Source organism: Indicator indicator, chromosome 26, assembly GCF_027791375.1.
Source record: "Indicator indicator isolate 239-I01 chromosome 26, UM_Iind_1.1, whole genome shotgun sequence".
In the NCBI taxonomy this organism is placed as follows: Eukaryota; Metazoa; Chordata; class Aves; order Piciformes; family Indicatoridae; genus Indicator; species Indicator indicator.
In genome coordinates this window covers 14652939-14668422 of record NC_072035.1, presented here as the reverse complement: position 1 = coordinate 14668422, position 15484 = coordinate 14652939, and the positions used below count along the sequence as shown (strand labels likewise).

The 15484-nt window shown below is 53.6% G+C and overlaps 1 protein-coding gene across 1 annotated transcript in view; it reads right to left on the bottom strand.

The window, feature by feature from the left end:
• FBXW8 (F-box and WD repeat domain containing 8) overlaps positions 1 to 15484 on the bottom strand; it is an 87420-nt gene that overhangs the window by 26176 nt on the left and 45760 nt on the right. The window contains exon 7 of the mRNA XM_054392578.1: positions 2049 to 2087. Within this exon, the coding sequence (XP_054248553.1) occupies positions 2049 to 2087 (39 nt within the window). The remainder of the gene's footprint in view (positions 1 to 2048; positions 2088 to 15484) is intronic.

Here is a 15484-nt window from a genome sequence, read left to right as displayed (position 1 = left end):
AGGCTCACGTACCAGCTGGGATAAGAAGCTATCCTCCATACACTCCAGGAACCTTCTAGACTGCCTCTTCTCTGCAGTGTTCAATTCCCAGCAGATGTCTGGCAGGTTAAAGTCACCCACAAGAACAAGGGGAAGTGATCTTGAGGCAGCCTCCAGCTGCTTGAAGAAAATTAAATCATCCTCTTCTTCCTGGTTGGGTGGTCTATAACAGACTCCAACCAGGACGTCAGGCTTGTTGGCCTTCCCCCTAATTCTTACCCATAGGGACTCATCCTGATCATCCTTAGCCTCAACCTCCATGATGTCCAGAGTCTCCCTAATATACAGGGCCACTCCTCCACCCCTTCTCCCCTCCTGTCTCTCCTGAAGAGTCTGTAGCCCTCGATTACAGCACTCCAGTTGTGAGAGTCATCCCACCACGTTTCTGTGATGGCAACAACATCACAGTTTTCCTCCTGTACCAAGACTTCCAGCTCCTCTTGTTTGTTACCCATGCTGCCTGCATTAGTGTACACACGCTTCAGCTGGGCTGCTGCTTTTGCCCCTGTCTGTGGCTTACCACCCTCAGCCTCCTTTGGTTCATCTCTAGCACTGTTGTGCTCACTCCCCTCCCTCTTCAAGCCTAGTTTAAAGCCCTTTGTACAAGCCCTGCCAGCTTGTGTCCCAAGATCCTTCTCCCCCTCTGCGACAGGTGTACCCCATCTGCTGCTGGCAGACCTGCGACCATAGAGAGTTCCCCAAGATCAAAGAATCCAAAAATTTGTTGGTGACACCAGCCTCTGAGCCACTTACTAATCAGGAATGTTTTCCTGTTCCTTCCAGCATTCATGCCTGCAACTAAGGGTAGAGATGAAAAAATTACCTGTGCCCCTGATCCCTCTACTACTTTTCCCAGTGCCTTGAAGTCCCTTTTGATTGATTTAAGACTTCTGGTACTGACCTCATCACTTCCCACCTGCATAACTGGCAAGGGATAGTAATCAGGGGTCTGTACTACATTGGGCAGCCTTCTGGTAACATCCCTGACCCGGGCTCCAGGGAGGCAGTAGACTCCCCTGTGGGAAGGGTCCTGCCGACATCTGGGGCCCTCTGCTCCTTTCAGAAGGGAATCACCAATCACAGTTACCTTCCTCTTTTTCTTTTCTGGACAAGCTCTGATGCGAGGGGGGGACTGATTTGCTTTAGTCGATCGACCCCCCACGTGGTGTTGCTTTTGTTTCCAGGATCACCTCACCCTCAGCCTCTAGTGCCCCACAACTGTTGTGCAAGGGCACCTGAGGAGGTGAGGGGGGCTGGGAGGGGTTTCCCTTGCCCCTTCTGACAGGCACCTGTATCCAGTCCCCGCTGCTTCTTGTGTCGCTTCCCTCTGCCAATGGGGTCTGCAGAGCCTGGTGCCACAGATCTAACTCCCTCTCACATTCCCTTACGGTCCTTAGTCTTTCTACTTCTTCCTTCAGCTCAGCCACTAGGTTAAGCAGATCATTGATCTGCTCACACCTAATGCAGGCATTGGCTCTGCCACCCTCCGCCTCTCCTGCCAGGCTCCCACACTGACTGCAGTTGGTTGCCTGAACACCTGCACGCTTATGTGTGGGCTCTGTTTGGGGACCCACAGTTCTACAGACAGCCTGAGACCGAGTCATCACCATGGCTCAATTCCTTCGGGGAACTGGGCCTTTTTCTTTTTGTATAATATTTTTCTTTTCCCCGTGACAGAGGAGCGTTCCCGCGGCTGCCCTGGCGCTGACATGGCGCTCTGGCGCTAACGGCTGCTTCAATTCCGCGCGGTTCCGGGCAGCACCCCAGCAACGTCACTGCCCGAGCAGGTGCACTGCACGACAGCGCCCACCGGCCCTGCTCGGCCCTTTGGGGTCCCTCCCCCTCAGAAAGCACAAAGCAAGCCCAGGAGAGCCCTAAAGCAATTCGAATTGCAGCAAGCTCAGCTGGCGGTTCCCGAGGCTTTTCCGCCGCTGCCCTCGTGCTGAAATGGAGGTAGAAACATCTCACTTTAAAAAACAAAAGAAAACAAACCCATCAAGAAAAGAAACCTGCGAGGGCTCATTCAGTAACCAGGCAAATGTTTTGACCTTGGCAGGGGGGTTGGAGCCAGTGATCTCTGGAGGTCCCTTCCAACCTCTCATGTACTGTGAGACTGTGAGTTCTTCATCCTCATGGTCCTGAGGCTGAAGACAGAGTGTCTGCTTGTGACCAGCACCATCAGCCAGGGCAGAGCCCCTCATGGCTGCACTGATTCTTTCCCAGTGGGATGCCAGCTGCTGCGGCAATGCCAAGCAAGCCTCCCTGTCAAACACAGCCTGGCCTCCAGCTCCATCTCCTCACTGGGATGTGAGCTGATGCTCTGCTTGATGCGAGCTGCCAGCGGATGCCAGAGGTGGGCACCAGATCAGAAGTCTGTCCAGCTTTACCAAGCAATCTTCAGGGCTAAGGAGGTTCCTCAGCTCCTTTCTCAGGCACAAAGGTGATCAGCAACCAAATGGCCCTGAATCAGGCAGTTGGACCTTCTAACCTCCCACCTCTCTAGGCAAAAGAACTGGATTAGGGCAGCAAAGGAATCAGTACAAGCTGCGTGGCCTTGCAGCACCTCTCAGCCCTAGAGGGATTCATTGTGACTGCAGCATTTCCCCAGTCACTCTGGCTTTGTTGCAAGGGGAAATTAGATGCCACAGGTTACATTGACTCCTAAGCCAGAGGCAGCCCTGAACAAAGTTTTCTCTTCTAGTGACTTGACAAAAGAAAAGGATGCACTTGTAAACCACAGAGCACAGCTCCTTTCCTCTGGGTGCTCAACTCCTGCTTCTCTTTCTCCACCTGCTTGAAGCCATCCTAAAGCATAACCACAAAACCACAAGAAAATTAGGGAGGGGACAAGTATAGGCAGCAAAGGGACACAAACTCTTCAGAGGGCATCTGGGCCCTGCAGACTTTGGTTCCCGCTCTGCAGTGGGGCTTTACCAGGAGCAGGCTGCTGCCATGAGCTGTGGGAGATCTCAGGTAGGATTCTGTGTCCCCCCAAATCCACATTGATTTATGCTACCTCCTTGGGTCTGTGGAGTGGGTTGAAATTCCCCCCCAACAAAAAATTGCCAGACCAGCTCAGCTGAAAGCAAATGAAGCTATATTTAGAAGCCAAACTACAATCTAAAACATGGCATGCAATGAACACCTACAAAACTTACAAGAGTTACACATCCATACAGTTTCTAAACAACACAAGACCCCCCCCTGGACAAAACCAGGGCGTTACCAACAGCTTCACTCTCCCTGCTCCCTTCCCTCCCCTGTACATGGGCCAAGAGAAGGGGCAGAGAGTACTTTGTTAGTACTTAACCACAACTAAGAACAGAGCCAAGGGCAGCCAGAGCTAAGCAAAAGCCACCTACTATCTGCCAGACTGAAGGAAGCTGAAAAGAGACAAAGTTAGTTTACACCTCTAGCTTTCTGTTGGACACCAGCCCAATGGGATTATTCAGACCTTAGCATCACTTTCCTTTTTACATCCACTGCTAGTTTATTTACATTCTACTACTTTCAGATCAAGATTTGTGGAAAATTTTCTCGGCACGGCCTACAACTACCACAGTCTGGAAGGCCAAAAGCTTTCTCCTAAGGCAGAGCTGCAGGAGAAGAACACTTCAGCCACCACTCTTCAGCAGGGGTACAAAGGCAATCTGGTTGTGATCTACCCTGCTATGGTGTGCTGATTAAAGCAGCAGATTGCCTCACAGGGGGGCTACAAACCTGGGATTACAATTTAGCTTCCCTTAATCCACAGAGTCACACAGTGGCAAGTGGGAAGGGACCCCAAGGATCATCTGCTCCAACCTTTCCACATCACAGTCCAGTTGAAATGAGCTGGCCTAGCACCCTGTCAAGCTGAGGCTTAAAACCATCCAAGGCAGGGGACTCCACTGCCTCCCCTGGGAGATGATTCCAGCGTCCAACTGTTCTCATGCTAATGGATTCTCTTCTGAAGCCCAAGGAGAATCTCCCTAGCAGTAACCCATCACCCCTTTTCTTTTCCATGGGACTCCTTGTACAATGGGAATCTCCATCCCCCTGCTAGCCACCCTTTATGGACAGGCCCCTGGTCATAAGGTCTCCCCTAGGCCTTCTCCAGGCTGAACAAACCCAGCTCTTTAAGCCTCTCCTCACATGGCAGGGCTGCCAGTGCCCTGAGCATTCCGGGGGCCCTTTTCTGGACACCTTCCAGCCTGTCCACATCATTTTATGAACATCAGGGGCCAAAATGGTAGTCACAGCATCTCCAAAAGTGACACTGCTTGCACACAAAATCAAGACGCATCCTCCAAAGGCTGTACATTGACATGTTCCAGGCTTGACACACTGCTCAGGATGTCCACATACAAACATGGATGGAGGGATGGATGGAGGGATGGTGAGATTTTGGGGTAGTGTTTTGAGGGGTTTTGGGGCCTTTTTGTGATGAGGGCAGGGAATGCAAAGGAAGGATGATCCCTTGCTGCAGCTCACTAGAAGAACATGAAGAGAAGCATCAGATTATTGCCCTAAAAGGGAGTCTTCCCTCTGCTCTCAAAAGCTGAGGGGGAGGGCAGCAAATGGCAAGAAGGATGAAGTCTTTATTCCTTTGGTGATTCTGAAGGTAGAAACATCTCACTTTAAAAAACAAAAGAAAACAAAACCAACAAGGAAAGAAACCTGGGAGGGCTCATTCAGTAACCAGGCAATGATTTTGACCTTGGACCAGCCCCATCTAGAATGCTGAACCTCAGGAGGTTCTCCCACTTCTCAAGACTGCACAAGTCCTTACAGGTGGCTCTCCCATCCCTCCAGCATGTTGAATGCACCACTCAGACTGCTGCATCCACAAGGTTGCTGAGGCTGCCTCCATCCCATGCCCATGGCCACGTCACTGGCGAAGACAGGAACCAGGCCTGGTGCTAGGAGGAACCCTGGAGGGACACCACTGCTCTCCACTTGGCCATGCAGATGCACCTCACAGACTCCAACTCTTCTTTGCCCTCTTTTCCCATCCCTATCTCCCCCCAGGAAGAGCTGCCACACCTGGCAGGGGTGGGGCAGGACAATGGAGGCCCCCACATTCCATCTCCTTGGAGACAAACTCAAACAGACAGACCTGGGGCCACTCAGCACCACTCAGCATGGCACTGCCAGCCACAGCCATGGTGCTGCCACCCTTTGGCCCCTGGGTCTCCTCTTTGCCTCGGCTCCTGCAGCCATTCAGCTTCCCCCAGCCCTTCTTCAGTGCCACAGGTAAGGACTCAGCCTGGCCCTCACAAGGACACCCTGGGGCCAAATTCACAGCCACTTCCACCACCTCTGCCTGCTCCTGCTCAGTCCCCTCGGGCTCCTCTGCACCCACCTTGCTCTGGGACTGCCACCAAAGCCTCACCTCTCTCTTTCAGGATCAGCCAGCCTCGGCCAGGGGCCTGGGCACCAGCCCCAGCCCTTTCCTGCAGCCTGGACAGCTCCAACACTCCTGGCACTCCAGCCACCCCAAGCTGGTAGGACACCCCCAGCACCCCTGCCACCTTACCACTCACCTCCTCCACAGCACCTCCAGCACCTGGGGCTCCCCTCTCTCCTCTCCAGCACCCACAGCACCCCTCTACCCCTGACACTCCAGGCACATGGGCTCACTGAGACCCAGTGACCACAGCTGAGAACACCTGGCCACCCCCTGACCAGCAAGTAGCATCTCCAGAGCCTTTCCCAGCACCCTGGGGACAGCTCTCCTGTTTCACCTCCGCAGGAATGGACCTCTCCCTCAGCACGGATGTGGAGATGCACGATGCCAGCCCAATCCACCACGACATCTCCCTGGCTACGGACGTGGAAATGCACGAAGTCACCACATTCCACGACATCTCTCTGCCCACTGACGTGGACATGGAGGATGGCAGCCTGCCAGCTGCAGCCACCTCCCTGCCTGCTCTGGGCCCCAACTGCCAGCACCACCCCAGGCTGAGGAAGCGCAGGCTGGACCAGCGCAAGGACCCCTACCCACTCCCTGCCCGCAAGCGCAGGGGTCCTGCAGCCACTGCTGGGGCAGGATGGAGGAATTAGGGGGAGGGCTTGGGGGTGGGGGGAGGGGGGCATTAGGTCTGGAGCAGGGGGCAGATAGCTTGGGGGAGGAGGGGTGGGGGGTGGGATACTTGATGTTCTTCTAGTAGTTTAGCTGATGTTCTTGTAGTAGTTTAGTTGCTGTTCTTGTAGTAGTTTATAGAATGGGTTGGGTTGGAAGGGACTTCCAAAGGCTCTCCAGGCCAACTGCCCTGCAGCCAGCAGGGACAGATGACTCTTTGCTTCTCCCTCTGACTAGTGACAGAACCCAGCGCCTGGCGGCGAGGAGAGGAGGCAGCGGCGACCAGCTCAGCTCTGCTGCTGGGTTTGGGTTTTCTTTCCTTTCTTTGCAGGCCAGAAGGGGTTGCCCGCTCGGAACTCCTGAAGAGGGCAGGAGGGGCAGCAGGCTCGGATTGTCTCTGTGCCTGAGGGCAGTGACGTAGCAGGGGGAGGGCTGGCCGTGGAAACCGCGCGACAACCAAACAGAACCCAGCGCCTGGCTGCGAGGAGAGGAGGCAGCGGCGACCAGCTCAGCTCAGCTCAGCTCAGCTCGGCTCGGCTCAGCTCGGCTCAGCTCGGCTCAGCTCAGCTCAGCTCGGCTCGGCTCGGCTCGGCTCGGCTCGGCTCGGCTCGGCTCGGCTCAGCTCAGCTCGGCTCAGCTCGGCTCGGCTCGGCTCGGCTCGGCTCGGCTCAGCTCAGCTCAGCTCAGCTCAGCTCGGCTCGGCTCGGCTCAGCTCGGCTCGGCTCAGCTTGGCTCGGCTCAGCTAGGCTCAGCTCAGCTCGGCTCAGCTCAGCTCAGCTCAGCTCAGCTCAGCTCAGCTCGGCTCGGCTCAGCGCAGCTCGGCTCAGCTCAGCTCAGCTCGGCTCGGCTCAGCTAGGCTCAGCTCAGCTCAGCTCGGCTCAGCTCGGCTCGGCTCGGCTCAGCGCAGCTCAGCTCGGCTCGGCTCGGCTCGGCTCGGCTCAGCTCAGCGTGGCTCGGCTCCAGCTCTCAGCGTGGCTCAGCTCAGCTCAGCTTGGCTCAGCTCAGCTCAGCTAGGCTCAGCTCAGCTCAGCTCAGCTTGGCTCAGCTCAGCTCGGCTCGGCTCGGCTCGGCTCGGCTCAGCTCGGCTCAGCTCAGCTCGGCTCAGCTTGGCTCAGCTCAGCTCGGCTCGGCTCAGCTCAGCTCAGCTAAGCTCAGCTCAGCTTGGCTCAGCTCAGCTCGGCTCGGCTCGGCTCGGCTCGGCTCAGCTCAGCTCGGCTCGGCTCAGCTCAGCTCGGCTCAGCTTGGCTCGGCTCAGCTAGGCTCAGCTCAGCTCGGCTCAGCTCGGCTCGGCTCGGCTCAGCTCAGCTCAGCTCAGCTCAGCCTTCTCACTGATGGGGTGGGGGAAAACAATAAAAAATAATAAAAGAAAAGGTGTGGTGAGGGTGGTTACTGAAAGATGGTTACTGCCCAAACAAAGGCTGGCAGAAAAACGGTAGGCACCCAAACAGAGACCATACACAAGCATGCAGGTGTTCAGGCAGTGTGGCTGCAGGCAGTGCTGGAGCCTGGCACTTGACACGGAGGATGGCAGGAACAACACCTGTGTTAGGTGTGAGCAGATCCAGGAGCTGATGAACATGGTGGCCCAACTAAAAGAAGAGGTGGAAAGGCTAAGAACTAGAAGAGCCTGTGAAAGGCAAATTGACTCTTCCCATGCTCTAACCACTACAAAATCAGAACAGGGTAACTCTTAGTGGAGCAGGGAGTTTGATACCCTCCCATCAGCAAGCCTCTCAGCCTCCATGCAGTAATCCACATGAGCAGGGCCAATGGGAACAGGTCTCTGCCAGAAGGAAGAAATGCAAAAGCAGCAAGCCTGCTACTTTAAGCAGCACTCTGCCTGCAGTGCACCTACAGAATAGGTTTCAGGCTCTGCAGGAGGAACAGGTCGTAGGTAAGGGTGAGGATCAAGAAGGTCAGAAGCTGCACCAATGACAGGTTGCCACAGTCCAGCCAGCAAAACTAATCCTGGAAAGAAACCTCGTAGGGTCATTGTTAGAGGAGACTCCCTGCTGAAGGCAGCAGAGGGCCCAATATGCAGCCCAAACCCACTTCAGAGAGAGGTCTGCTGCCTCCCTGGTGCCCAGGTAAGGGACATTGCAGGAGCGGCAGTTTAGGCTGGGTGCCCCCTGCCACTGTTACGATCGATATCGCCAATGCGTTCTTCTCAATTCCATTGGCAGCAGAGTGCAGGCCCCAATTTGCCTTCACCTGGAGGGGTGTACAATACACCTGGAATCGATTGCCCCAGGGGTGGAAACATAGCTCCACCATTTGTCATGGACTGATCCACACTGAACGGGAAAAGGGTGATGCCCCTGAACATCTACAATATATCGATGACATCACTGTATGGGGTGACAAGGCAAAAGAAGTGTTTGAAAAGGGAGAAAAAATTATTCAGATACTTCTGAAAGCTGGATTTGCTATAAAGAAAAGCAAGGTCAAAGGACCTGCACAAGCAATTCAGTTCCTGGGAATAAAATGGCAGGATGGACGCCGTCATGTACCTATGGACGTGGTCAACAAGATAGCAACCATGTCTCCACCATCCAACAAGAAAGAGACACAGTCTTTCCTAGGCCTTGTGGGCTTCTGGAAAATGCATGTCCCAGGATATAGTCAGCTTGTGAGCCCTCTCTGTCGAGTAACTCGGAAGAAAAATCGATTTGAATGGGGCGGTGAGCAACAACAAGCCTTTGAACAGATCAAGCAAGAGATAGCTCGTGCAGTGGCACTTGGGCCCGTCCGCACAGGACCATCGGTGCAAAATATCCTTTACACCGCGGCCGGGGAACATGGTCTTACTTGGAGTCTCTGGTGAAACAGCAGGTGAAACCCGAGGTTGGCCATTGGGATTTTGGAGTAGAGGGTATCGAGGATCAGAAGCCCACTATACACCAACTGAGAAGGAGATTCTAGCAGCCTATGAAGGAGTTCGAGCTGCTTCAGAAGTAGTGGGTACAGAAGCACCTCTCCTCTTAGCACCCAGGTTACCTGTGCTGCACTGGATGTTCAGAGGGAACGTCCCTTCTACGCATCATGCGACTAGTGCTACATGGAGTAAGTGGGTAGCACTGATTACGCAGCGAGCTCGACTAGGGAAACCCAACCACCCAGGAATTCTGGAAGAGATTATGGACTGGCCAGAAGGCAGAGACTTCGGAGCATCACCTGAGGAGGTGGCTCGTGCCCAGGAGGCACCACCATACAACGAGTTACCCGAAGATGAAAGGCCTTACGCTCTGTTTACTGATGGATCCTGTCGTGTGGTAGGAAACCATCGAAAGTGGAAGGCTGCTGTATGGAGTCCCACACGACAAGTTGTTGAAGCTGCTGAAGGAGAAGGTGAATCGAGTCAGTATGCAGAAGTGAAAGCCATCCAACTGGCTCTAGAGATTGCCGAGAGAGAGAAATGGCCAGTACTTTATCTTTACACAGATTCTTGGATGGTGGCTAATGCCTTGTGGGGATGGTTACAACAGTGGAAGAAGACCAACTGGCAACACAGGGGCAAGCCTATTTGGGCTGCTCCATTGTGGCAGGATATTGCCACTCGAATAGAGAACATGACTCTGAAGGTACGCCATGTTGATGCTCATGTACCTAGGAGCCGTGCTAATGAAGAACATCAAAACAATGAGCATGTAGACAAGGCTGCCAGAATCGATGTAGCCCAAGTGGATCTGGACTGGGAACGTAAAGGTGAACTGTTTGTAGCTCGATGGGCCCATGAAACGTCGGGACATCTAGGAAGAGATGCTACGTACAGATGGGCTCGAGACCGAGGGGTGGACTTGACCATGGAAGCCATCACGCAGGTCACACATGACTGTGAAACCTGTGCTGCCATCAAGAGAGCCACCAGAGCTAAGTCTCCCTGGAACAGAGGGCGGTGGCTGGGTTTTGGCTATGGTGAGGCCTGGCAGATTGACTGTACCGGACCACTGCCACGAACACGCCAGGGCAAGCGCTACATCCTCACCATGGTAGAAGCAACTACAGGCTGGCTGGAAACATATCCTGTAAACCATGCCACTGCCCGGAACACCATCTTAGGCCTTGAAAGGCAAATCCTGTGGCGACATGGTACACCTGAGCGAATTGAATCTGACAATGGGACTCATTTCAGGAACAATGCCATCAGTTCCTGGGCCAAAAAACATGGCATTGAATGGGTGTACCACATTCCCTACCACTCACAAGCCTCTGGGAAGATTGAAAGATATAACGGACTGTTAAAGACTATGTTGAAGGCATTGGGTAGTGGGGCATGGAGGCACTGGGAGGCAAATTTAGCAGAAGCTACTTGGCTGGTTAATTCCCAAGGATCTGCTAACTGTCCTGGCTCTGCCCAAACAGAACCCTTGCACACTGTGGGGGGAGATAAAGTCCCTGTAGTGCACATGGGAAAGTGGCTGGGAAAGGCAGTGTGGGTTGCTCCTCCTATGGGAAAAGGCAAACCCATTGGTGGGATTGTCTTTGCTCAGGGGCCTGGATGTACTTGGTGGGTAATGAGAAAAGATGGGGAAACCCAGTGTGTGCCTCAAGGAGATATGACATTGGGGGAAAGGTAATTTGAGATATGAGTAATGTGAGTTGTATGTTGCAGAAAGTCACAAAGTGAGAAGGATTCAAACTGATGAAGGCCTGTGAAGAACAAGAGCGACCCAATGGCTGAGACCAAGCTGGTGTTGGTGTCCAAGAGTGGAATATCCTGCTTCTCCTATCCTGAACACTCCTAAGTAACATCTGGGGGAGCAGAAGAACTTTTTTTTTATATATTTATATGGGTCTCTTTGTGTGGAATATTGAGATGGCTTAAGTATGTAGATTGAATCGCGAGTGCGAGTAAGAAAGGATTTAAACGTGAGAATCAAATGAGATGATGAAAGGTACTGAATTGTGTAGAACCTGAGCGTGACGCAAATGGTATGGAATGAGGGGTGGAGATTGTATTGGGTTTGGCCAAGCTGGAGTTAATTCTCCAGTGCTGTGTTTTGCAGCAGCAGTTGATAACATAGCAGTGTTTTGGCTACTGTTGAATAAGTACCCAGGCTATGTCTTTTCAATGTTTCCCTGCCCCAAGAGTACATTGAGGGATGGGCAGGATCTTGGGAGGGGACACGGCTGAGCTGGCTTACCTGGACTGGCCAGAGAGGTATTCCATGCCATATGATGTCAGCTCAGATATAAGAATGAAGTAAAAGAAGGAAGTGGGGGGATCGGTCCATGGCGTCTATCCTCCCAAGCAACTACCAAGCTTAGAGAGCCCTGCTTCCCGAGACCGACCATCGTCCTGCTGATGGGAAGTAGAGACTAACATCTCTCTCTTGCTTCCGCGCCGTCTATTGCTTTTGACTATTATTGTTATTAAATTCGCTTCTATCTTATTATTAGCTTTGGTCAATTTCTTTTTCTTCTTCCTCCCCTCTCCCCCTGTCCATTTAAGAGGGGGAGTGATAGAGCGGCTTTGGTGGGCAGCTGGCCTCCAGGCCAGGGCCAAACCACCACAGTAGGTAAAGTTCCCGACCTTGTGAGTCCTTCAGACTACTACCCACTTCTGGGCTTTCAGGTGGGTAGTGATGATGTATCAATGAGAGGCTCACAATCAATTCAAAGAGACTTCAGAACCTTGGGGCAACTGCTAAAGGGATCAGGAGCTCAAGTTGTGTTCTCCTCTATCCCTCTAACCTCAGGGATGGACAAGGGAATATATAGGAAGAGCCAAGAGGTCAATTCATGGCTCCGGGGCTGGTGTCATCCACAGGGCTTTGGGTTCTACAATCACAGCTCCCTTTACAAGGCACAGAGCTGCAAACAACTAATGGGATGCACTTGTGCCAGAGGGGGAAAAGGATCCTGGGGCAGGAATTGGCAGGGCTCATTGATAGGGCTTTAAACTAGATTTGAAGGGGGAAGGGATTAACAGTCTCCTGCTGGCCAGTGACAAACAGAGGGGCAGCTCACCAGAGGCAGAGGCATGGAGAGCTACTGAGGGCTCTCCACTTGCTGCCCTGAGGCCAGCCACGAATGATGCACCAGGACACTCTGTGGAAATCAAGGGGAGTTGGCACAAGAGGGTGCCAGGGCCAGCCCAGCTGAAGTGCCTCTGGGAAAATGCACCCAGCTTGGGCAACAAACAGGATGAATTAAGGGCACTGTGCTGCTGGGATGTCATGACATAGTGGTTGTTACTGACACTTGGTGGGATGATTCCCAGGACTGGAATGCAGGGATAGATGGGTACAAGCTCTTTAGGAAGGACAGGCAGGGAAGGAGAGGAGGAGGTGTTGGCCTCTATGTCAGTGAGCAGCTGGAATCAGTGCAGCTCCACCTGGGGAAGGATGAAGAGCTGGTTGAGAGTGTATGGGTTAAAATGAAAGGCAAGAGAGGGGAAGGAGATGTTACTGTAGGGGTCTGCTCCAGGCCACCTGACCAGCAGAGCCAAGCAGATGAGGCCCTCCACAGGCAAACAGAAGTGGCTTCCAGGTCACAAGCCCTGGTCCTCATGGGGCATTTCAACCACCCTGACATCTGCTGGAGGGACAACACAGCAAGGCACCAGCAATCCAGGATGTTCCTGCATCGCAGAGATGACAACTTCCTCCTCCAAATGGTAGAGGAACCAACAAGAAAAGGTGCTATGCTGGAGCTTGTTCTCACCAACAGGGAAGGGCTGGTGACCAATGTGGGGCTCAGAGACAGCCTTGACTGCAGGGACCATGAAGCAGTTGAATTTAAGATCCTCAGGGCAACCAGGAGGATGTATTCTAAGCTTACGACCCTGGACTTTAGGCATGCAGACTTTGATGGCTTCAGGGATCTGCTGGCCAAAGGGTCGTGGGACAAAGCCCCAGAGGGAAGAGGGGCCCAGGGCAGCTGCTCAGTATTCAAGGACCACCTCCTCTGTGTCCAGGAGCAATGTATCCCAACAAAGAGAAAAGCAGGGAAGAATGCTGGGAGGCCTGCCTGGATGAGCAAGGAGCTGCTGGACACACTATCACTTAAAAGGAAGCTCTACAAGGAGTGGAGGAAAGGACAGCTGGAATGGGGGGATATAAGGAAGCTGCCCCAGCAGCAAGAGACCTGCTTGGGAAAGCCAAAGCACAGCTTGAATTGAATCTAGCCAGGCAGCTCAAAGGGAACACGAAGAATTTCTACAGGTATATTAATGGTCAAAAGAAGCCTAGGGAAGGTGTGGGCCCCTCAGAAAGGAAACAGTGAAATGGTCACAAGGGACCTGGAAAAGGCTGAGGTTCTCAAGGACTTCTTTACCTCAGTCTTCACTGCAAGGGCCTCCAGCCACACTCCTGGAATAGTCATGGAAGCTAATGGCAAGAAGCAGAAGGAAGAACTGCCCATCATAAGTGAAGAGCAGGTTGGTGATCACCTGAAGAACCTGAAAGTGTTCAAGTCCATGGGACCTGATGGGATACACCCAGGGGTACTGAGAGAACTGGCAGAGGAGGTTGCTCAACCCCTCTCTATTATATTCCAAAAGTCCTGGCAGTCTGGGGAAGTCCCCACTGACTGGAAAAGGGCAAACTCCCATTACTCCCATTTTCAGAAAGGGGAAGAAGGAAGAACCAGGGAACTGCAGGCCAGGCAGTCTCACCTCTGTGCCTGCTAAGATCATGGAGCAGATTCTCCTGCAGGCACTACTGAGACAGAAGAATAGTCAAGAGGTGATTGGGTACAGTCAGCATGGGGTTCCCAAGGGCAAATCCTGCCTGACAAACCTGGTGGCCTTCTAAGAACAGGTCACAACCTTAATAGATGAGGGGAGAGCAACTGATGGCATTGACCTGGACCTGAGCAAAGCCTTCCACACTGTCCCACACCACAGCCTGGTCTCCAAACTGGTGACACATGGCTTGGATGGGTGGACCACAAGATGGATAAAGAACTGGCTTGATGGTCACACCCAAAGAGTGGCTGTCAATGGCTCCATGTCCCAGTGCAGGCCAGGGACAAGTGGAGTCCCTCAGGGCTCAGTCCTGGGACCAGGCTTGTTCAACATCTTTGTCAGTGCCATGGGCAGTGGCATTGAGTGCACCCTCAGCAAGTTTGCTGATGGCACCAAGCTGTGTGGTGCAGCAGACAGGCTGGAGGGAAGGGATCCATCCAGAGGGACCTGGACAGGCTGCAGAGGTGAGCCCAGGACAACCTCAGGAGCTTCAACAAGACCAAGGGCAAGGTCCTGCAGCTGGGTCCAGGCAATCCCAAGCACAAATCCAGGCTGGGCAGGGACTGGCTGGAGAGCAGCCCTGAGGAGAGGGACTTGGGGGTGCTGGGGGATGAGAAGCTCAACAGGAGCTGTCAGTGTGCACTTGCAGCCCAGAGAGCCAAGCAGAGCCTGGGCTGCATCAAGAGAAGTGTGGCCAGCAGGGCAAGGGAGGGGATTCTCCCCCTCTGCTCAGCTCTGCTGAGACCCCACCTGGAGTACTGTGTCCAGTGCTGGAGCCCCTATTACAAGAGGGATCTGGACATGCTGGAAGGTGTCCAGGGAAGGGCCACCAGGATGAGCAGAGGGCTGGAGCACCTCTCCTGTGAGGAGAGACTGAGAGAGTTGGGGCTGTTCAGTCTGGAGAAGAGAAGGCTCCGAGGTGACCTTCTTGTGGCCTTCCAGTATCTGAAGGGGGCTACAAGAAAGCTGGGGAGGGACTTTTGAGGGTGTCAGGGAGTGATAGGACTGGGGGGAATGGAATAAAGCTGGAAGTGGGGAGATTCAGGCTGGACATGAGGAAGAAGTTCTTCCCCATGAGAGTGGTGAGAGCCTGGAATGGGTTGTGCAGGGAGGTGCTTGAGGTCCCATCCCTGGAGGTGTTTGCAGCCAGGCTGGATGAGGCTCTGGCCAGCCTGCTGTAGTGTGAGGTGTCCCTGGCCATGGCAGGGGGTTGGAACTGGATGAGCCTTGTGGTCCCTTCCAACCTTGACTGATTCTATGATTCTGTGATTCAAATTGATGCTCCAGAACCTCTCTCTGTCTGCCTGCAATGGGCAGGGAGGGAGGGAGGCTGCAGGCAACGGCACCAAGGAGCTGCCACAGCAGTGCTAAGCCCCACACCAGATTCTCCAATCCCCAAGGACACCAAGCCATGCCCACACCTCACTCACCTCTGGCCCACCAGCACCCATGGGGGGTGACTCCCCTGGCCCCTGCCCCAGCAAACTGAAACTGATTTCACACAAACCCAAGAAGTATCCTCCTAAGATTGTACATTTACATGTTCCTGGGATGACACACTGCTCAGGATGTCCTCATTCATCAATGGATGGATGGATGGATGGATGGATGGATGGATGGATGGAGGGATGGATGGAGGGATGGATGGATGGAGGGATGGATGGAGGGATGGAGGGATGGAGGGATGG